The 24,080-nt window shown below is 41.4% G+C and overlaps 1 protein-coding gene across 4 annotated transcripts in view; it reads right to left on the bottom strand.

The window, feature by feature from the left end:
- UNC13B (unc-13 homolog B) overlaps window positions 1-24,080 on the bottom strand; it is a 207,087-nt gene that overhangs the window by 84,370 nt on the left and 98,637 nt on the right. The window contains exons 1-5 of one of the 4 annotated variants that reach the window (XM_054517796.1): window positions 22,121-22,940; window positions 14,898-15,028; window positions 11,674-14,210; window positions 6,910-6,932; window positions 435-481 (exon numbers count right to left, since the gene is read on the bottom strand). In XM_054517796.1, the coding sequence (XP_054373771.1) occupies window positions 435-481; window positions 6,910-6,932; window positions 11,674-14,107 (2,504 nt within the window). In that variant the 5' untranslated portion in view covers window positions 14,108-14,210; window positions 14,898-15,028; window positions 22,121-22,940. Of the gene's footprint in view, window positions 1-434; window positions 482-6,909; window positions 6,933-11,673; window positions 14,211-14,897; window positions 15,029-22,120; window positions 22,943-24,080 lie in introns of those variants that run through there. The other 3 variants (XM_036402618.2, XM_036402616.2, XM_054517797.1) reach the window with 3 other exon arrangements.

The raw sequence follows: 24,080 nt of genomic DNA, 5'->3' as shown, positions 1-24,080 counted from the left end.
AAGACTCCCCCAAACCTATTATCTTCTTTTAAGAGCAGAAGACACAGCACTCCTTCAGAGCTACTCTTTCCCTTCTGCTGCCACCAATGAATGATTCAGGAGAAAGGATTTCATGGGGACCACTCTGAGGTGCTCAGCAGCAATTATTTAATATTGCTGCCATAAGCACTTGCCACCAACACATTATAGAATATACACTGCAGCTATAGCCTTACTCTTAATCACAGGTCTCTGTGGAAGAGCTGCATATCCCACCTCCACTGCTTTAGAAGAGACTGACATACAGCAGCAGCCTGGCCTTCAGTGAGGCTTGGCCACTTGATTATTTTATTAAAAACATCATAAATGCTATTTTTACTTAGACTGAACTGCAGACTTCTAAAGCACACTCTGACTATAAATACAGGGATAAAAGGTCCCAAAATATCACTTACCCTCCTTTGAGCCAGGGTGGTTTTGATGGATCAGCCTCATCTTGGCCCTGAAGTGGGAGAAGGGAAAAAGAAAATAACATGAAAGTTTCCAGAAACACCAAGAAAATTATTTGTACTGTATTCTGCAGAAAGGGTAACAGACCATACTGCATGCAGGCAAATGCATACAGAAACTCGTTCAAGCACCTCCAATGACCAAGATGTCAGGGTAAGTCATACAGACACAGACAGACTATGCAATTTCATTGAACAGCCAGGACTAGAACCTGAAGAGCCTGTTCAGTGCAACTCCACATTCAAAAGGCAGTCTTGAAGACAAATGCTTTCTTTTTTTCCACCTCCATCAAGTTACTGGAGAGCTCCTGTTACTACAGGTCACCACTTAACATGAATGTGGTCACAATGAAGATGTTATAAATTAAAAGCGCTTCTATGAAATGCACAAATGACAGATTAACATGAACCTCTGTATGAACACTTGTGAGCTTTGCTCATGCCCAAATGCAAAGACTCTTTAGTCTCCTAAGCAAAGAGGTCCTATTGTAGCTTCACTCATTTATTTAAAATTATTTCACTTCTAACAGACATGAAACAAGGGCCACCACTTGCAGGTCAACTGCAGGCATTCCACAGTGTGACGGAAAACACCACAGAATGCAAATGTGGAGATTCATATTTATGAATTCAAACCATGTTTTTATGTTCACATTAAGACTACATCCATAGACTGTTTCTCTGCGGATCTTGAGTGGACTAATTAGAAGTGATAAGTATCTGAACACTTGCAATGTACCTGGAAGAAACAATAGGTTCTGGATAAGGGGAAAACAGCTATCCATAACTAGAAACCTCTTTGTTTCAGCTCACAAGTCATATGTTCTCCTGCACTCCCTGAAAGAAATGCTGCTTTCACAAAGGACTAAGCAGGTGATGATGCTAGCTAGAACTCCAACCTCAGATAGTGACATCTGCCATGAGAAAAAGGAGGCTGCAACTTGCACACAGTGAAAAAGAAAGTATTTCCAGCCATGGAACTCAGAACCTGAGAGTCAACAAAATAAAGGAGCTTGAGTCAGGAAATAAGATCCAACTCTTATTGCAAAATAAAGGAACACAGCCCCAGAAGAAAGTTCTTTTTTCTTTTCCTTTTTTTTCTAAACTATGCTCTGAGTGAGTTGTGCAACCCCACACTGTTCACAGGTGACAAACAAAGACTCCCAAGAAGAGCAGAAATAACCAAGGAAAGATGTTCTCTTTGAGGTAACAACTTGAACAGAAGCAAATGTCCAAACTTTGTATTTTTGAGTCCTACAAATTAGGGAATTTGCAGATTTAAAGACTACCTATTAGTAATGTTTATTATTTTGTATTTAAACAGATTGAACAGTACGATGTTATCCATAATGGAATGGGCATGATCAGACAGGCCTGCAGAGCAGGAAGGGGCCCAGACCCATAGTCCAGTACCATGCATGTTTCCCCATAGCTACAGCTGCACACAAGGCTCCACCAAGCTTTGCTACCAAAACCCCTCAGCCTGAAATCTGCATTTTCTCCAGAGGGATCTGAACCAACTGCTGGTCAAGAGAGATTTCATCAAGTAAATGCAACCAGATCCTTCTGAGCACACAGGGGAGGACATCTCTACCTTCGCATCTGAACACTTGGAAGAGCTGTGGTTAGAAAGCAACACTAAAATGGACAAAGGTTTCATACTGGGCTGAGCTTGACACCAATGGCTCAGCTATGCTGAATGACAGAGAATGACAAACACAAACGTGGCAACACTGATGGCAGAAGTCAGTAATAACAAGGTTTTCCATAATTTCCACATTATGAGAATGAAATGTGACTGATATTTGAGACATTAAAAGACTACAAAACAGTGTGCTCACTGCAGACTGGAGACCACAAGAGTATCAAGAATCTGGGAATAAGGGGGAAGGAAAGATATAGGGAAAGTTGTTACCTAGTTAAGCAATTTCCTACAGGCAACCACAAGTCAACAGAGAATAGCCAGGAATGTGGACATGGGGAAGGCAGAAAGTATGATCAGGAAACAAACCTACATCATGTCCCAGATTTGTGATGTGCAAGTAAAACTTGCCAGGAATTCCAGATCACTTTAAAAAATGAGCAAAAATATAATTTATTTTTACCAAATCTTTCAGACATGCGAATAAAAACAAAAGGCAGAGCTTCTCTGGTGTCAAGATTGAAAATCATCTGGGCATAATAGCACAAAACAAAAGAAAGAGCTTTCAGTAAGTGGCAATATTGATGCAGGGCCAAAGCAGGTGATGGCTGTGTGAAAGCAGGAGTTATCATCTGCTGAAAGCAAAGTAAAGAGCTAATTTGTTCCAGGCAGCCTTCTCCCCGAGAAAATGCCAAGAGAACCAGCACCTGACATCCATCAAACGAGGGCTGATGCCTTGAGACTGTAGAAGAGCCAATGCAGTACTCACAGTTAAAGTGTGTATGTGTGGAAGAGGGAAATGTGATCCAGATTAGTGTAGGACCATTAATGGCTTCAAAAGCTTGAAAGGGTTCTGAGCAAACATGAAAGAAAGAATTAAGATGGAGGCTACTGAAAAACAGACTTTGTTTCACAAAGCAACTATTTTTCTCTAACTATAAAATGAATGATGAACTGAATTCTCATTTCAAAAAAACCCTTTTGATGCAGTGCCATATGACGTTAATAAAGACCGGATAAGCTGAGGAGGAGGAAGGAGCTTTCAGGTGGATAAACAAGTAACTGTAACTGAGCCAGTCATGGACAACGCAATAAGGAAGCTAGTGGGAGTAAGTAGGATCTGCTGATAAAATCTGGAAATGACAAACCCAAGAGAATTATTGACACTGAACTCATAGGTCCGGTAGAAAGAACTGATGGCAGTAAATACGGCAACGATGGAGGATCAAACATGGAAAAAATGGCAAGGTCGAAGTCCCAAAGGCTGCCATGAATTTGACAGATACAAGGTGTTCCTCAGTGGAGAAAAGCATGAAACAATGGATTTGAGTTCTAGTCACCACACTGACCATAAACCTCTATGATCCAGCCAGGCAGGAATAGAACATAATCCATAGAACAAGTCCAATGCAATGTCTCCACAGAAGTAAAAGCATAAATACCTTTGTACTATGTTGGCAAGATTTCTTCAGAAAAGCATATGAAATCTTTTTGTATTCTGCATCAAAGTAAAAAAAAATCACAAAGGAAAATGGCAAAAGCAGCTGGAGTATGTAAACACAATCCTATAAGGAGAGAAACAAAACATCTTGCTTACTTTAGCAAAAAGAACCTTTTCCTGTGCTTGTTCAACAGGCAGGTGAATAGGAGAAGAACTACAGCTAAACAGAGGATGAAAATTCAAAGATGTGTCATGACGACACCTCCGTAGAAGTCTTTCAAAAGGACAAGCAGACACCAAACCATAACAGTTCTAGAGAATGACATTGGGAGGTTTATATTAAAAGGAAATGGCACATAATATCACACAGTGGCAGTCACCAAGAAGTCCTCTGCAGTCCCTTCTTGCACTGACGAAGTGCAAGAGTAGTCAAAGAAGCAGAGGCTGTATTAGCTACACGTGCTGGCATGAGGGTTTAAGACATCTCCATCAATGCCATCTAAACAAAGTAATCCAGAGTGTGCACCCCTCTTGGGGGTAAGAACTCTTCACATATGCCTCGTTATTTAAAGAAAGCACACACTAGTATTGTCCATCCAGATGAATTTGCTGCAGGTGGTGAGTTTCTAACTCTCCAAAGGCAGCAGTCGTGCCAGCACAGAGCAGGGCTCCAGCAGCTGCCCTGGGACTTGTCACCAGCCACCGGTCTCCTCAAGTTCAGCCCACGGCAGCAGCCTGAGCTGGTCAGAGCCAGGGCAAGCAGCAGAAACAAGAGGCACGTGAGAAGAGCACTGCAACACCTGTGAGAGTTTTTAACACTGTCTTTCCCAAGGACAAATGGGAAGGCAAAGGGAAAGCAGACACATTTAACACCCTGTCATCCATCCACATGCTGCAAGTCAAAGAAAGTGTTTTGCTGGCTCATGGCCTTCTCTGCACAGCTCTGTCACTTGATCTTTCCTTGAAAGCAGCCACATCAGACTGAATCTGAAATTTAATTTTTTTAACCTCCAGTAAGCACATATAAGAGCACTGAAACAATGGAGAAACAAACATGTAAATAAAACAGGCCATCACATCCTCATTTGATTTTTAAAAATTTTTTGATGCTGGTGGATGACATTTTTATACCTACTATCCAACAAATACTTTAAAATGGGGAAGTGCTTGTCACCCTAGTACTGCAGTATATTCACCCACAGTAAAGCTGTATAGTATATTGCAAACAGCTGCTGAAAGGTCTTCTCCAAGTAATTAAAGTCTCTGATCAACAAAGAACCAGTAAGAAAAACTATGTCAGTGACAGAGCAGCATAAATTGAAGGCCCTGGATTAAACAAGGCAACAGACATGGTTACTTAAGTCAAGGTAGTCAGTCATAGGGAAGTCAATGTTTGGTGACGCCTATAAAGGAAACAACAGGAGTTTTGCTTACTAAGGAAAAGCAGCAGCTGGGCTTACAAGTAACTTGAGAAGTTATTTAACAAAGCTGCAATTTTAAAATTTTGCAAATTCTCTCATACACAAGAAGATACTTTAATGGACAAAACAAACAATTATGCACTTCTGTAGAAGCAAAGGTCCATAAAATGGACAGAGGGGCAAAAAAAGAAATAAAATAAATCACAAAGTCTGGAGCATCACAAGGGAAAGAAAGAACATCCACAGATCTGTTAACCTTTTATATGTATCTAGCTCTCCACATAAAAGGCTTCCTAACAATGTAATTTTCCATCACATCTAAGTACATTGTGTCTAGCACATTATCCTCTTAAAATATAAATCAGATGTAAAACATGTAAAGCTGCTTTATGCCACTTTATTTAAACAGATTTAAAAAATCAATAATGACATCTTATTTGTTTTGAAAATCATCCTAACTTGTTTTCAAATACCATGTTTTATTATTAAACCTCAAAAGCCTCAGTTAGATATAGGTTAATCTGAATCAGGCTAAAACAAGGAGCAACTGACTAAATTAAACTTCTGGTCATGCCTAATTAGTGCATTTCTTCAGTGGCATTAACAGAGTCAGACTGAACTAAATCTTCCCAATTAAGTCAGTCTTGTGGTTCAATATCTTCATTCACTCAAGTATGCAGCATTTTACATGGAATCCGAAGCTTCAACAAGTCAAGGGATTATTTTAAATTCATTCTGTATTCTGCAATATTATCCATTTATTAAGGGCTGAAGAGCCCCAAAGGAAGCTCCTTCCAACTGATGCATCATCCAGTACCACCTTTCTAGCTGCCAGATGAACAGTTTAAGGAGGTTTACAGTGGTTTTGCCCTGAAGTCAAAAGGGGACTGTATTTAATACCAATATTTGACACCAGTTATCTCTGCATTCCTGAAAAAGCGTTAATTGACAGATATTTACCAGTAAGAAGGAAACAAAACTGCTGATATATGAGCCAATAAAGCTTAGAAATGCAAATTCATTCGACTCAAGGGATGACATCTGCATGGAGGCCCAAAAATCCGTGCAAGGTTCAGCTTCTCCTGGAAGCCAGTTTTGCCTTATTTATACAGGAGAGGGGGAAGCACAGCAGGCACGGAATACGCACAGCACAGAGTCATGAAAATAAAAGAGCTGAGATTCCAAAAGCCAGTAATTTCTCTATGTGAGATACAGTTGCTAACACAATTGTTGACAAAGCACACAGCAGTCAACAAAACAATTCTGCAGATCCTCCTAGGAGGAAAGAGTTACCTGTTGCCCACAGGATAATGGGTAGAGGTAACCAGTTCATGACTAGAAAGACAACAACTGCGTGTATTAAGAAGAAGGTTCTGCCTTTCCCATGGGGCACAGGGCTCTGGCTCAAAGTAAAGTGACTACCTAAAAAGGCATGGGACTTGCAGCAGACATCTTTCAGCATCCGGGTTTAATTAATCTCACTACTACGGTCCAGACATATTTTTGACTTTAATTGATGAAAGTGGATAAGCCAGACAGAGATGAAATGAAATAATATAACTGAAGAAAAATGAGGAAATACTTGGTTTAAACAAGATCCATAAAGAGGAAGACTGGAAACGACAAGATGAACAACTTGTCCTCTACTAACGCGGTGCCTGTGCACATCACACAAACCCCACGGAGCACCAAAGGGAGGAGATCACTCCAAGCATTCATGTTTTCCTCTTTGTACAAGGTCATAGGCACTGAACAGACTCTTTACTCATACACAGTGTTAACAATGCCTCAGACAATCACAACATGCTAAATGGAATCTCAGCGCCTCAGCAGGATCAATTGGCTACAGGAAGATGAGACACGCACACACAGGGGTTTCAAAAAGAGATGCTGGTTACAAGGGACAACATGTACAACCTGGAGCTCTCCTCTACCTCCTTCTGCAAAGAAAAAAAAAAAAAAAAGACAAGAAGGAGAGGAACAAAAGTTAGTAGACCAGATTTCTGCCATGAGTTCTGTATAGTGATTTTTATAGAAACTGGGGTAAAGGTTTGCCTCAAGTTGGTAACACGTTCGTGCAGCAGAGTTCTCCCATGTGCTTCCTGGGACATGCACCAGACAATTAATCTCTAACAGACAACCTCAAGTTAAACTCATCCAATTTTATCCATAACTGCACATGCATTAAAATATATGCTTTTGAGAGATCTTTTTAGAGTTACTGTTCCTGTTTCATTAACTAAAAAATTTTAAGTAATCTTAACACAGAATTGGAGCTGCCATTTATCATACAGGAAAAAAACCCTGGATTTATTATAGGGAGGAACAAATTTGTTCCCCTCTCCCCCAGACTGAATCTACTGCCTGCATCCCTGCATTTGAAACATCCCCCTTGCTCCCTTCCTCACTCCCTGTATATTTTGCCCAGTACGAGGAAACTGGCAGCTCCCACGAACACACTTTGCTTTTGCAAATATCATAATGCAGAGAGATATTTTCTGAGTTTATACATCTAGGCAATTTTCCTCTGATCAAAAAAAAAAAATCCTGAAGCCTCCTACACGAAATCTCATGTTTATGGATAGGCAATTTCAAGGCTAGTAAAGTTACATGAGAGTCATACTCAAAACTTCCGGTACAGACATGATATTTTTTAAGTCTTCCAATCAGATAATTCTCTATCTGCACAGAAGAATCCTATTACTCATTTGTGTATGAAAGATGGAGGGGAAGGAATATCTTCATGGCAACAGGAGACACTCAAATTGGTTTAAAAGCAAAAATAGTTTTTGAAGTTACTGTCTATATGGGTGTAATTACAGACAGGCAATCACTAAGACAGGAAAATAGAGAAGCTATTTTAACTCAATTGCTAAGGAGAAGTCAAATTACTTTAGAAAACAAAGTGCTGGATTTTAGCTAAAATAAAAATCCTGTTCCCCACCTTAAGACATGCTTGCATGGATGCTCACTAGGACAGAAAGTCTCTGGGCCACCCTGCAGGCTTCACCTTTGGAGCTAACAGAGGCAAAATCACAAGCAGCAGGATGCTGCAACTACTGGTGTGGCACAAGGGCTTTGTTTTGGCAATTTGCTCTGCACAGACCAGCTGACCTGGAGAAACTGAGGAAACCTGCAGTCCCTTCCAGACTCAGATGGGAACGTGTTTTGTTTGGCATGGACCCTTCTGACTGTTCTCTGAAGTAACCCTGCCTGTCCTGTTTAATTAAGCAAAACCTTCTCACGCAGACAGACACAATTCCACATTAAGTCATTTGGTTTTGTCCTTCTTTTTACACAGTCACCCCAAGCCCTTCCAACCCATGCCAAATCTCTCCTGACTTGGTCCCTGGGGTGGTTTCAGTGTGTCTCAGGAAGATCCAGGCATCCCTCATTCCTGGGTTCTTAATTCCTTTGCATTTGAACTCTACTCCTTCCTGGCCTCTCCTGTGGAGTCTTGAAGTGCAGAAGACGTGGGAGACCTGGGCTCGTGTCCCCTCTCAGGTCTGCTGTGGCTCTCAGTCACGTCGAGCAGGGAAACCCTGCTTTTAGCCCCCGGCTGGAAAACACTGAGGACAGATGGAGTCTCTGGCAAAGCAACAGCTCAACAGTAGCAAGCTACCAGTGAGCATATGCAAACTACATATTTTTCAAAAGCGTATTCACTCCGCTCATTTGGGGTTGATTTTCCACAGAAAATTCCTTGACACAGGCTAGCACTGCCAAATTTTAAGACCTCAGGGCACTAGACCTTCTCAAATGTAGGTCAAACTTATTTTTATATAAATACTAAGCAATAAATCTTGCATTAGACTAATTTTTGGATAATTAAAAAAAAAAAAAACACAAAAAAATATTTTGGCTTAAAATCCGTATTCATCTTTAATTTCTCAGGCCCATCAGTTTAAGGCAGTTAGGGACAGTTTCAGGCCAAATGTAAAATTTGGCAAAGCTCTGAGTAATTTCAGACACAGATTTGAAATCTTGTGTCTCACTACAGCACGTGCACTCACAGCTTCATCAATGGTGACTAACTTGGCTAAACCCTGATCACAGAATTCTTTCACAATTTCACTTTTGAGCAGTCACCTTAAATATCATAAAATCTCTAGCATTTCAGGGCTTTACTTTAAACAAATTCAAACTATCATCATCTTCACTTACACTTTTTTCTTTTTTTTTTTTTTTAATTCAAACTTTAAAAGCTTCCTCAGATTTTCAGGGGACATTTTATTTTTTTTTCTTTTGACTTCCAATTAAATACAACAATTATTTATATGCATCTACCAAGTTCCAAGTTCTTTCAGTAATTTGCATCTGTGTTCAACTATAAATAATTTAAACCTTTATGCCAGTGCATCATCTCTGATTCACCAAAACATGCATATTTACCAACACCTTCAAACTTATCTTCCATTCCTTTGCTGGAGGCTGCTGCCAATCAATTTAAGAAAATACCTTGAACTGAACTTTTGAGCAAATGTGACGTTTAAGTTCAGAACCAAAAAACTGCTGCAGAACTGGGTTTTCAGTGGACCTTATCTGAGAACTGAAAAGGCTATTAACAACAAATTATATTTTTAAAGTAAGTCAGAAACACTCATCTACAGCTGGGGAAAAAAGCAGATCAACTATATTTCATTGCATTCCGGGTATGATGCTTTTTTGAAAGGAAGAAAATAAAAGCTTGGCTCAAACTTGAGTACATAGAAACAGGACATAGAACTGCAGTTTCTCTTTCTTGAAAAATGCATGCGAAAACGACACTGTTTCAGAGAGTCACAGAATCATAGAATGTTTTGTGTTGGAGACCTTAAAGATCATCTAGTTCTAACTCTTTCCCTGTCTAGCTGTCAGGGTCTGGGCTGCTTTGCTTCCTGGCATCTCCAGGGTTTTCTCCCCAAGGTCCTTCTTTTCTTATCCTTCATACACTTTTTTCCACTATCTTTGACTCCTTCTGTCTCTCAGAGTACATTTCCTACATTGTGACTTCATCACACACTTATTTTTATAGCTTCAACTGCCAAATCTACTGTAGATCTATCCTTAGGGGAGGGGCACACAAGTACCACCAATTTTTTGTCACATCACTGGATGATGTTCAAGAGAGTTGAACTGGGGATGACAAGAAATCCCAATTCATCCTGGAGCCAGATCTAAGGTACAAAGCTCAGCTCTGTTCCTCCTTCTCAATTGTTTTGGCTACTTCTTGCCTTGTGAACATGCCTGTGCTGCTCAAACTCTGCTGAGATGAGCAGCCTCCTCTCACATTCAGAAACAGGCTATTTCAGTACTTCTGCTGTACTGTGGCACATGCTAATCCAAACCACTGCCTGTTCTCTCAGGTTCTAAAATTAGGACATATGCCCAGGACTTGAGCACCACACAAACACTACTCAAAAAAAAAGTATCTGTGCCAAGCTCTCTAACAAATCCCATCGTTTCCCTCATTAAAAACTTACTGTTTGAGCCAACTCTATACTAAAGACCTTGCATAAAATAATAAAGCAGAGAGTTGATTACCAGCTTTATGATCTGCATAACTGAGAGGAAGACTGGTACAGAAATCAAGTATGGGTTGACAGATAGTTTCTTCACAGTGAAAGCAAAGTCACTGGAAAAGCACTTGGCATTAGATGACTCCTTCAGCAGGGAGAAGAGCCCCCTGATCATTCTGACCAGTTTCCATGATTACAAGAAGAGTGAACTCAGTATCTGATACAAGAAAGTTCACAACAAGATTTTATGTTCACATGAAGATTTCAAGATATAGTTAAAATAACTTCCACTCTTGAAACAAAGCCTCTTTCCTTAACTGTGTAGTGACTCATAGCGATGACACTGAGAAAGCCTTCTCACTGCCTGGAGAAGAAGGGGGAAGATGGACCTACACTTCAACTTTGGGTTCTGTTTTACCAAATCAAGGCTGTCAAAACATGTCCCATCAAAAGATGCCAGTCAGCTCTATCTCCCACAGACTCAGGAAATGAGTTTAGCAACACTGCTCCACCACTGTATCAGCTCACATCTGCTTTGGTCACACATTTCAAAATCTGTGCCGGAAATAAGGGATGTAGTTCCCCAGAAACAAAAATTTTCCATTTCATAGACAAGTTATGGAAACAATACCAAAATACAAGTTTAAACGTTCCAGTTTTTAAACTATTATTAGTAGTAGTATTTATTATTTAAAAGGTCTCTACTAGGATAATATCTAGAAGTGATTAAACATTGAGAACTCCCACTTTGTGACAGAGTCACTTGAAAGTCTAGATCCACTCAACTCTCAAAACTGCAAATCTGGCTACTTACAGCTCAAATGCACACTTTGTTATCACATGTCTTAGCTATTATATTTAACAAGAAACCGAGTCACGAATTATGACGAAAAACCTCAACACCTGCTATTTGGAAGAAGCAGTGCAAATCTTCCTCTCTCAAAGAAAAAAAGAAAAAAAAGTTGAAGCTTGCTAACTGGCATTTCAGCATGTTACACAGTAAATTTTAGGGGGTTTTGTCAGTACTGTTGTACAGCACACGTACTTGTCTTTGTAACTATTTGCTCACAACTTTTAATAAACTCACAAAATGTTCACAGTTCACCCATAGAATGAAGTGTTGGCCACTGGCTGCACAAATACCAGATTTTGACATCTCCTTAAAAACATTTTTTCGTTTTACCTGAATTTGTCTCCTCAGCAGAAATCCAGTTTCCCTCCTGTGCTAATTCTTTTAAGAGTCTCCTACGCATTTGTCTCTTTTCCCTCAGCACATTTTTGAAATTGTTGATGCATTTGTTCAGGTAGATGGTCTCTGCGCACACCTTGTCAAGGCTCATGGGCCTGCACTCCTTTCCTGGCTCAGGTAGGCAGTTCCCATCTTCTCCAAGCTCCTCAGGAGGCAACTGCTGCCTAGCAGGGATTTCACAGACAGATGATGGCAGCACACTGGAAACAGGAGGCTCGTGCGAAACAGAGGAAAGACTGGAAGGAGTAAATTGCATCTGAGCAGATGCTTCACTGTTGACATTTGCATTTGCCTGGCTCTCAGAGGACTGACTAGGAGGGGTTTCTGCAAAGTAGTCAGAGCTGCCACCCATACCTGAACTGGTCAGCATAAGCGTGTTGTCATCATCCATCTGTAAGCCACTATCATTTTCCAAAAGGATTTCAGAATCACTTGTCTCCAGTTTATGGAACACCACTTGCAGAGCAGACCTGAAGTGGTGAATAGCTTTCCCAAGCTTATTAGTGTAAAACTTCATGTCTACAAGATCAATGTTGTCCCGGGAGTGGTCAAGGAAATACTGGGAATTTTCCAGGACATCCCTAAAGACCTGATCAGTGGGATCTTGATCATTCAGGTCCATTTGGATCATATCTTTCAAGCTGTCACTACTGTCAGCCATTTCATCTGTTGTATGATCATAGCTAATGGTTGTCACCCCACTAGAAACATCTTCTCTTTGAACATCACCTTTCTCTGCACTGGTAAATTTGCAAGAGTTATCATAGTCTGTTTCAATTTCTTCTGTGGTTATCCCCTCATCTTTTTCTAGAAGAGAAGAAGAATTCTCAGTGATGCTTTTAGTGTCAAGCCTCTGCTCACTACCATTACTTGAAGCACACATCTGGCTTGCATGGCCTGAAGAGTCAGATGAGCAGCAGTGATTCCCATCACCTGATTTAGGTGAATTGGTCACCTGTGGAGGTTCAGCAAGGTCCCTGTCATCTGAAGGCTGCTCACTGCAGCTTACTGTTTGTGCTTCCTTTCCAGCTTCAAGTATCAAGGTGTCTTTCTTGGTCAAGGCTGACTTCTGCACACAATCAGGTCTCTCCCCTGCACACTCTGCTGTCCTAATTGTGCTTTTATACTTAACCTGGCATGAGTCAGTCTGAAGGTGCCCAACTGCATCAGTTCTCTGAGCTTCATCAGGATTCACAGAATTATGATTGTTTTTCTTCAAGCCAGACTGCGAAGAGACTGAATCTGTTTTCTGGCCCCTCTGGCCATTCTGCCTCTTTTGCTCCTCACTGGTAGCAACCTGGACCCCTGAGCTCTGCAGAAGGATAGACTTCTGTAAAATAAAGTCTCTCTGTTCACAACTCACAAGTTTCACAACTGCTGGTCTTGGCATTAACGGCTTGCCTGTACCAATATCTGACCTATAAGCATCTTTTATATACTTACTGCACTGAATCCCATTGAAACAGTGATATTCAGACAAAAGGCTGCAGATAAGATCTACTGTGTTTTCATCATCTTTCTCTGGGATGCCATAAAAATATAACACTGGTTCTTCCTTTTGTACATCCCTTCTTGGCTCTCGAGCATGTGTACCCTGGGTTTTTCCACCGGAACCACTTTGCAGACCTTCTATCTCACTCAAAACAGTGTCCACACAGCTGGAGACTTCATCCACAGAGCCCTTTATCAAGGTGAGGTGCTGACGGAGCTCTGCAATCTCTGTCTGGATTCGACTTATTCCCTGTAGCTCTTTAACAATGTAATCAACCACATCAGCTGAGCGGTCTCTTGACTGCCTTCTTCGACTCTTGTATGCAATGGTCTTTTCCTTGGGAAAGCATCCTTGCCTTTCAGCTGCATCCCTCCAGCTCATGGTAATGCTCAGGGAAGAAAGGTCCTGCCCCTCAGACACTCTGCCCTTTATTTCAGAAGAGGTCTGTGTGATACCATCAGAACTTCCCTGCAAGTCCTTCTTGTTCTGCTGAACTGAACATGGTATTTTTACGTAGCCACCCCAGTTCAGTTCCACCTCACCAACACACACTTCACTCACTCCCTTGGAATCATGTCCTCCATCCTGATGAAAGTCCCCTCCAGCCATGGAAAACTCAGTGCTTGGAGAGCTCCTGTTCATTCCACAAACAAACATGTCTGACTCAATCTCCACTGGGGAGAGCTGGCAGCGATGTGCATGGTTTGAATTATCATCTACCTGGCCTTGGAGAAGCCTCTTCATTTTGTCCCGCAGAAACAAAGGGAGTTTTTGCTTCCGGAATTGCTTCCTGCCCTGCAGTTTTACAACAGGTTTTCTGTGCAGAAGTGAAAATTCATTTTCTTGCTTTTTCAATCTACTTCTAGCAAACATCATCAGCTGCACCTGTGTTTCTCATAGTGCTACAAGCTGTACAAGCACACATCAATCACTTCTCAATGCACAACTTGCATCCAGTTTTTATTCTGTCATGAGGCAGCTACCAAAAGAGGGGAAAAAAACATTACAGTTTGGTTCAGATAGAAATATCCGAGGTTACTTAAGCAGAAGAATTTAAAAAACCCCAAAAGCTATAACCACCATATACATAAAATCAGACAGAAAGAAGATGTGCTATTTAAAGTGTACAGACATTGTCTTGGTTTTGGCCACCTACCCAGATCAGGTTCTTATTAGAATAAGTGTTCCTCACTCCCTCTTCTATTCAAGAGAGTGAAAAAAAAAAAAAAGGTCAAATTCAAAAATTCAAATTCAAAAAACGACCAAATTCTGTGGTTGTTTTTCTACCAGGTTTGCAAATTATTCTCAAGCTTGAGCTTCTGGCAATTGCGCATTGTGTGATTTAATTACCCCCCAAATGCGGAGTTCTGACATTATAAATTCTATCCTTGCACATTTCCTCTCCTTTCAAGTTCACAATCTTCAACCTTTCTTCAAACCAAAGCAGAAATCAAATTTAACTTGGCGCAGTACCAGCTAGCCCACAGGAATTGCACAAAGTGATGTAAAGTGGCAAGAAGACTGGATGACAGATTTTAGGAGTAAAACCTTTCTGCTATTTTAGTATTTTCATCTTAATATTTTGCTATGAAGCAGTAAAAAAAAAAAAATCCAGAAAATGAACCAAACAAATAAAACCTCAAAGCTTGCAAGCTCCCAAACTAACCTGCAGTTAAATATGCTACACTCAGCATATGCACAAACAGGCTGAGCTGACAGCATGAAGCTTCTGCATGTCACTTCTACTCCAGCTCTGGAGATTTTGCAGTTTATTATTTTCCCCAATTTAAATATCCTCTGTAATGAGCAAAATAAAAACAAAAAAACCCACAATGTTAAATACTTCAAACTTCCATGTGCTTTTACTGCCTTACTTACTAAGCAATGTACAACCAGTTTTTCCTCCAAAGAGTAGGGCACACAAGAGACCCACACAGGATCCTCCCGGAGGCAAGGTGACTGGAGAACACAAATGTATTTGATGATTCAGTGTGGACTTGCTGCCTGAAGCACATATTCTTTCTCATATTCTTGTTTTATTTAAGACTTACAGTAACTTTCTTTCATTTTTATTGTTTCACTTTGTGGGCAGGAAGGGAGAAAGTGTTTTTTGATCTGGAGGAAGCAGCATTGCAAATACCAATCTCTATAATTAGAACTAAATTAATATGCTATAAAAGAGGTTGCATCTGTGCTTCAGGTTTAAGTTTCCTCATCAAGCATCTCAGCTGAACTTTCATACCAAAGGTAATACCTGCCCTTTTGTAGGCTAAACAAATCCTCTGTGAGATTGATTATCAGCTTCTTTAAAGAAAGTAAGTTTTAATTTTCTAGAATTTTCAGGCCATTGGTCCAGAAAAATTAGTTGGGATTTTTTGGCTGGTTTTTTTTTGGGGTTTTTTTTTTTTTGGGGGGGGGGGGGGGGGGGGGGTTTTTTGGTTTTTTTTTTAATCTATTTCCTCATAAAACAGGGCTAACATAAGAAATATTTTCTCAGACTCTCTTCTTCCACCACTTACACAGTTTGGCCACTTTCACTTGAGTGGGTAACTGATATTTTAACATAAAAAAATCACTTCTGTATCAGTCGTAAGAAATGAAGAGAGAAGAATTGCTTGGAGAATCTCCAAGAATTGCTTGGAAAGCAAGCAATCAGATTCAATGGCAGCCAAGAAAAAGAGCTCCACAGTTGTGGCTCCCTACACATGTTGCTTGAGGGTAGCACACAGAAATGCTAATTTCAAATACTATCCAGCATACTGAACTCCAAGTGCTAGGAGAAGAGCCTACATATGCTTGTGCAAGGTTTCCCTCTGAAAACTCAGTCTTCATCATGTTTCATTCTGCATGAAGCTTTCAAGGCACCAGAGAGGCATAATGATAACTTCAGTTTTAAAAAAAATCAATTCAAGACAGAGCTCGCTCTCCATTCCTTTGTCTGCCACAACACCGAAAAGCAACAGCTTTTTACAGAAATCACCTTTTCCTGCTGAACACTTACTTGCAAGATTGCAGCCATTCCAAAGCTGGCAGCTCAGTGCAAACAGTACAATGCTGTCATTTTTATTTATATACAGTATTTGTGGCATATGTATAGGTGTATATATTTGTGTTTATATGTGTGTGTGTGTGTGTGTGTGTGTGTGTGTGTACAGAGGAGTATCTACTTCACTGGATTTTCAAAAGCACATCTTTGATTTCATCAAATACCAGCAATACCTTTCCATCTTTCCCCAAGAAGGACAGAAACTGCTTCCTCCAAAGCCGGGAACAAGGCCAGAGCAGAACACATGGACAGCAGCTCTGGCTCAGAGGGAAGCCTTTCTACCTCTCTCTACAGTGGGTGGAAATGAACAGAAATCACTGTTTACCACCAAAGATCAAATCACTGCCCACTGAGTGGAATGCCAAGAATCAAGTAATAGAATCGCCCTCTTTGTCCCTCTCCTGCAGGCTTCCACTCTCCATTCCCCACCCCAAGCCCATGCTCAGACCTGAAGCTCAGAGCATTCACTCAGTCTGTGGGCTGGTCCCAAAGTGTCTCTGCACCTCCTGCCACATCCTCTCCTCCTCCTCTCCACCCAGGGCTGTGTGCATGCTCCTGTCCCCTGCCACGCTCCAGACTAGGGGCTCTGCAACTTGTCTCATATAAAGATCCCTTATTTCTCTCATGTTGTCTTGTGTGTTAGAGCCATGCTTTTTTGTAGCACAGACATGTGAAGCGACAATAAAAGTTAATCCAGGTTCACTCAGGAAAAAAACCCAAAACTTAATCTAGATGCAAATCCCTGCTGAAGTCTTTTTCCCTTCCAGAATCACTCCAGGAGTCACATTAACAAGAAATCAAGTCTTTTAAAAAATAGTATTTGGATCCTGGTGTTCTGCCAGATGTTGCAAGCCTTCACGGACTACACATGGTTTGTTCTGACTGCCTTGTTAGCAGGCATTTCCTACCAGGAGAATTCCATGCTCAGTTCAGTACAGCTGTCTCTGGATGTGTTAGAGAGCAACATGCACAGGCACCACCACTTCTATGTTCCCCAACTTCCCAAAACAGAGCCAACCTCAAGCCCAACATGAGGAATACACTGCTGCTTTACTCGGGCATGTTTGGGTTATTTTGTTATTCCCATGAAGACAAAGCTGACATATTAGGATTTTAGAGGGGGAAACAGGTGAGCTACCACAAACACTTGCACATCTCATTACCTTGTCACTGGACACACTTCTGAAATAGCCTTGTAACACATGAACAACAGATACTTTTCCTCCTGACATACAGATTTGCCATGACAACAGGAGTAAAAGCATGTCATGCCAGCATCCACGAATAAGAAAAAAGAACATGAGAAATCCCATGAAGGAATAAAATCCAATTATGTTATCTCTACTGATCAGCTGGGGATCAGCTATGCTTTATGCTTACAGCATAAAACAGAGAGTGAGGCTCTCACCAGGGAGAGGGGAGGTGACTGCCACCCCCTCTGAGCAGCATGCCCAGTTCTGTGAGACACTGGACCAGCATGGTTCAAAACAAAGGCCGCATTGTGTGCCTTCAGCACTGCCCCACACTGCAGCGGGCTGGCTGGGTGAGAAAAAAAGGGGGTGAGAGCACAAAAACTCTGCTAAAGTGAGGTATGTTTATCTTAGAGAATCACAGATTTGTTTATGTTGGAAAAGATCTTTAAGGTCATAAAATCCAACAATTTACTCAGCATTGCCAGGGCGACCACTAAACCATGTACCTGAGTGCCACATCTACATGTCTTTGAAATATGTCCAGGGATAGTGACTACACCACTCCCATGGGCAGCTCATCCCAATGTCTGACACCCCTTGTTAATGGCTATCTGGTTTTCATCACACTAAGGTTAATACTGAGATACCTTTAGCCCACAGTGTCATGTTAGAAGATGCTGGTACCTCAGGGTACATGAGGTGTTCAAGGAACCCAGCAAAGAGATATAAAAACAATTAACTATAATCAGAAAAACATTTCACAGCAGCCTTTCTGGCTATTGACTCATGCTACTGAGTGAAATCTTTTTGATTAGATTATATTTGCAGTATCGTCCACACAAAGTGGTATTGCATTACCTGTACTAGTAATTACACTTGGAAAAGCAACAATAAATAAAATAGCTGATAAACGGTCTTGCTATTTTATAAAGTGCCATTTAAACATGAAGATTACCAATAACTAAAATGCAGGACGTTGTGAGGAAAAAGATTTTGGCATTTAAAAGAGAAAGAAATCATGGCTAAGGCTGCCATAGCAACATCGCCCCAGCACTCAGCATGCTGAAACATTGACTCTTCCTGAGAATATTACAGCATTTTTAAACACAATAATTGCTGAAAGAATCCTAACAAGGCTTGACAGAGATATGAGGAGTTATCATCAGTTTTGCTGTTTGACTTCTGGAGATGAGCCTGCAATTTTCTAATTAATATCATTAGATTTAATTTTGGGTTGGATCATACCTGAACATGGCATTATTGCTTTGCTGCTGAGAATGTATCTTTCTTCAAACCTTCTTCTGATAATTAACAAAAATTCTAACTTTTGAGTCCTAGCATGGATGATCAGATCAACAAGGTACTGAGCTGAGCAATCCTGGGCAAAAAGCAGCAGAGCTGGAGAACAAAACATACTGTTGAGAAATATCTTCACCCCAGGACATAGAGGCTGAGAGTAATGTGCAGAAGAGACATATGGAACTCCACAGTAGATTGAAGAGTAAATACATTCATGCCATTGAAAAGACAGCAGTTACAAAAGGATGACAATAATTTTACATAAAACAATATGAGGAAAAGAACTATTACCCACCTCCTAGGGTTACCTACTTGATAACCCTTTCACAGTCCCTCTGCTGCCAAGCCTCAATGCTTCCTGTTCAGGAATTACTGCTCTAGCTGCAAAACCACATCCCAGACCTATCTGTAGAACTTCCTTAAGTTTTTAAACACTTCCAAATATATTTTATAGGTTGTATTGGTACCTACAACATTTATTTCAATACAGCTAAGCAAAAACTATGACAAATCTAATCCACAAGATTTCAATGCAATGACAGCCAGCCTTCACACCTGACACATTTCAGAAAAAAAAAACCACTTAAAACCTTTCCGGAGCAGTTTGATAGAAATGACAAAAGGTTAGGTGAGGTCAATCAGTCATCCTCAGGGTGGAAAACTGATCCAGGGAACACTGCATATAACACAGTTCTGCACCTCCCACAGCATAGTTATTTCTCACCTTTTACACAAGGCCTGCTGACCAAGGGAAAAAAAAAACCACATCTGAATAATACTTTGCCACACCAGCAAATTATCAGGGTAGCTAGTAAGTAAAGGAACAGTAAAAAATCACAAACTATGAGGGTAAAACACCCACAGAAGTGTTTTGGGTTCATGGCATTCACCAATACAAAAACTTCTGTTGCAAAACAGCATAAAATTAAACCAATGTAATAGAAGAGTATCACTGTGTAGTAGATCGAAGAGATAGCACTTTCTGCCTTAACTCCTTAACACCCTCTTAAAAATTTAGGGGACACCCCAGAAGTTAAGTGTGTCTCAGCTTTCTGTAAAATGGGGACTAATGTCTGTCATCCAGACAGCATCCCTTCTGTGAGCACAGATGGAGTGGGACTGAGACATCCACACTTTAAGTCCAGCTGCCTTGGGAACCCCTGGAGGGCACCTCAGCACCAGGCAGTCCTTCCATTCCTCAGTGCCTCAATGTGCTCATTCCCTCTGCACCCTTCTATCCCAGCTTTTCCTGCAGGCTGGAGGCAGCAGTGCCTGGCATAGCGATGCATCGCCTGAAGTAACAAATGAGGTCTGTCACCACCTGGCAGCCAGGAAAAGGCGGCATCCGGAGACAGAAATAGGGGTTGTCCCCAAGCACAGAGGGAGGCACAGGCTGCAAGCTGCCGACCACGGCAGTGCAAAGGCTCATGCCTGGTGAGCAGAAAGCTAACTCAGAGGCACCCACCAAGCTCTGAGACAAGCCTGTGCTGAGGAAAAGGCAAAAGAACAGACATCACAGCTGCTTCTGTCTATCTTATGTAAAAGTTACTTCACTTCTTTCCAGCAAATATGAAACCTGAGCAGCAGCTATCAGCAATTTAAGAGCAAATGGGGAAATAGTTAAGTTCAGCAGTACCCTGAACTGAGTAGTTCCAGAGCATGGGGGTTTTGTACACAGCTGAATCCATCAGTAGATGGCTTGTCCATGACAACCTAAAGCATCAATTGTTCCTTAAAACAGATTTATCCCAAATCAGGACCCTAAGAACAAAGCATTATATTGAACATATGGGGCAGGATCAAGGAGCAACTTCTTGTTTAAAGGAAAAAGCCCAAGAACTGAAACAAAATTATCAGGGCATGCTGACAAGTTGGCTGGCCATGGGATGAAAACTCTAGAAATGTCTTCCAGACTTTGGGGAAAGGTCTCTGATTATTCAGCTACCTCTAACCAGAAAGAAAACAGACAACACTGACAGTACAAACAGAGTACCTCTGACTTAAATGAGGTTTGCATGCACTGTTATGAAAATGCTGAATGATGCTAAAAGCTCTGCCTAGACTAACAGAAACAGAATGTGCTGTGCCTCTCCTCTACTTGCAATCCAACTTACAGCCCAATGCTGAACTACTGCTGGACCAACAGTGTGAGTTCTCCAAGTCCTGCATTTCTGACAAGAATCACCATGAACCACTCATCAGTAAGGATTTTCTCAAAACTCTGATGACTCACTGATGATGTTTGGAGCTGGTTTTTCAGGTGACAGTGCCTCAGCTCACAGGGACATTCAGGCAGGGGAGGGACAGGCAACACTCACCAGTACAGGGTGATGAATAAGGATACCCTGCTTCTGTTGTCAGGGCAGAGAAAACACAGCCCTGGTATAGACTGGTTCTACACAATCTTACTCACTGATTCTGACCTGTTCTGCACTCCCTTAGGACAGACACTTGGCAGTGTTCAGCCAGGCTTGATGAAGGTACCATATGCAGCAAACGGAATAATTAGGGTTTTACAGCTCATGATATTAAAACGTAGCACGTGGCAACTAAAATCCTCCTGGGCTAAAAATGCAGCTTTACTTCTATAAGCACTCTCCTTTTCATCTCAGGGACTGAGGACCTTAGCATTCTGTATTAAGTCTTTAGGTTTATCCCCAAAAGTCTTGCTCCATTAGCAAAAGAAACCTGCCCATATAAATGGAAAGAAAACTGAAAAGATATCTGAAAGCAGTCACACCATCTGCTCTGATTCACGAGCTGGTACAGCATCCTCATTGCTCCTGCATGCCAGTCATTCCATCTCATCAACTCTTAAGCTTCTCAGCACAAGAAATCAGGCCAATGACAAATACTCTGTGTTAAAAAAAAACCCTTTCTTAAGTGACATTTAAGTAAGAATCAAACCAGTAATTCATTACTTCAAGTTATTTGCTTCTCAAATTATCAAATTTAAATTATCCCCAAGCTCCCTTCCCTTTTACTCTTCTTCCCACAGTGATTTTGATGTCAAATTCCAGCTGAGATACAAACCCTCCTTACAGAGAAGTATGAGAAGTAAACAGACACAACCTCAATTCCACCAGTCATAAGAAATCTACAATTAGTGTCTAATGGGTGAAAACAAAAACTAAGAAATAGAGCATACAAATGAACAACCGAAGTGTAAATTGTTTTACAAAGCACATTTTTCAATTCAGTCAGCTTCCAATGGAGCTATTGTATTGCTAAAGTAAACACACACACATGCACACAGAGAGCTCACTCTAAAAATAAAGAGCAATTCTCCTTGGTTGCTGCCTACTTGCAGTTCATACCCAGGCACCTCATTTGTTCCCATCTTTCACTTACCTTGCTGCTTCAAAATAAAACAAAAGATTAAAATGTAAAGGTAATGTATAGAATTAATAGAAAACTACAGAATACAACAGCTTGCTCTCATAGAAAATACAAGTCCTGAAGGATTCCTAATGTTGTTAAAGGTTCACCGGATAATGAACTTTCACTATGGAGATTATCAACATATTGTTGGTGTCCCATCTGAGGTATCAGGGAAAGCAATGTTAAAGGCACCGAGAGTTTCCCGTTCCACAGCAGCACTAGGATGAGAAATCACGTAAAGTTGAAGGCATGTTGAAAGGAATAAAAAATGCAAACAGCTACTAAAAAATCCAAAAAGCAAAAACCAGCAGAAGCTAATGATTGCAAAAGCTAAAAATGCAGAAATCCTTTTGGTTTCCAGGAGCATCCCTCAACAGAAATTCTTTAGTTCCCCACCACAGTGCATCTTTTCCCTTTCTCAGGCTGTACCAAGTACAGTTAAAACTTCATCCTTCTCTTCAGATGTGACTCAACAGAAAATATTGTACTTCAGAGGCAGAGAGAAAGCTGTGCAGCTACTTTACTCCTCCTCGTCAGCTGCCTACTGCCTAGCTCCTCACACACGCAGCCTCCCCGCTTCACTCCTCGCCTCAAAATGATTCTCCACTTTATTATCCATTCAGAAGGAAATACGAACTGATGGAGCCAATCTGACTAAAGACAAAACGCACTCCTTTGGCATTACGAGAGCAGGCAGCGCAGCGCAGCGAGCGGATCTCTGCTGGAAAAGCGCTCTGGCATCCAGCGGGACTGTGGAGAAGGGGGGCTGGGGGAAAAAGCCCAGGACTCAACATAATTAATCAGCTCCAAGAAGATTTTTTTGCCCAGCTCTGAGATGGAGGTTTATTTTTATCTCTCCTGTTCACCCCCTGACTAACCCACAAGATTCAGCTATGCCCTTGCTGAAATGAATCCAGTTTCCAAGGAAGACTAGTACCAGCTCTGCTACAAGTGTGGGGGTTTGAACACCCGTTGATCTCTCATTTCCCAAAAATAAAAGTCACATTGTTACATAAAAGAATGACTGCAGAAGTGTTGTGCACAGAATCAGATCCACTCACGTTGTACTGACACTTCTCTCCTGGGAGTGAGCAGCAGCAGGCACTCATCCTGCAAGAAGTGCCTGAATTAAAGGCACCATTTATCTGCCCCACAACCTGTTCCAGAGGCATCCAACAAATTGCCACTGAGAAAACCTTGCTGGCCAGTTGATCCAAGTTCACATTCCCCTTTCCATAAATGCTCCCTTTATGCTCTCCCCCCTCTTTGTGCACCCAACACAAACACCCACCTCCTTCCCGAATACTGTTTCTCTGCCTCTAGCATCAAAGGCACTGTGTGAGTGCTGGTGTTGCTCAAGAACAACTCACTGCATCTTTCAGAACAGTGTCTTTTCACAGTGTGGGGTGGGATTTTGAAGAGGCCTATATGACTTAGCTGTGGAAATGCCACTATCCTCCCATCTGTTCAATTACCTCCTACCTTCTCATGAGCCAGCCTTGCTGTGAACGATACTTCCCCTTCAATATCTTACCTACACCAATATCAAGTTTTATTCACCACTTCTTCCATAAGCATCACTGTGCTCCCTGTCCTGCCCTCACCAGGGGCAGTGCAATATCCAATGCAGGAGAATATCCAATGCAGTGTATATTCTCCTGGCACTTTCAACCCTCTGCTCCCACAGCTCCATCCCAGTACCTTGCTGTAGTGCCAGCTCGTAGCAGCCAGGCTAGTGTCCCAGCTCATTTGTTTGTTTTGGGTAACAAGTTTCATGTATGAACTAATGTCACAGTTCACAATACTTTGTCCCAGCAGCACCACTGGTGAACTGTACCCCTGTTCTTTCCGTGTGCAGCCACAGCACTGCCCCTTTCTGCCAGGCACAGAAATCATGCCACCAACCTCTTTTCAGATCCTCTGAAAGGCA

This window comes from Molothrus ater, chromosome Z (genome assembly GCF_012460135.2).
Source record: "Molothrus ater isolate BHLD 08-10-18 breed brown headed cowbird chromosome Z, BPBGC_Mater_1.1, whole genome shotgun sequence".
In the NCBI taxonomy this organism is placed as follows: domain Eukaryota; kingdom Metazoa; phylum Chordata; class Aves; order Passeriformes; family Icteridae; genus Molothrus; species Molothrus ater.
This window is presented reverse-complemented; position numbering and strand designations above follow the sequence as displayed.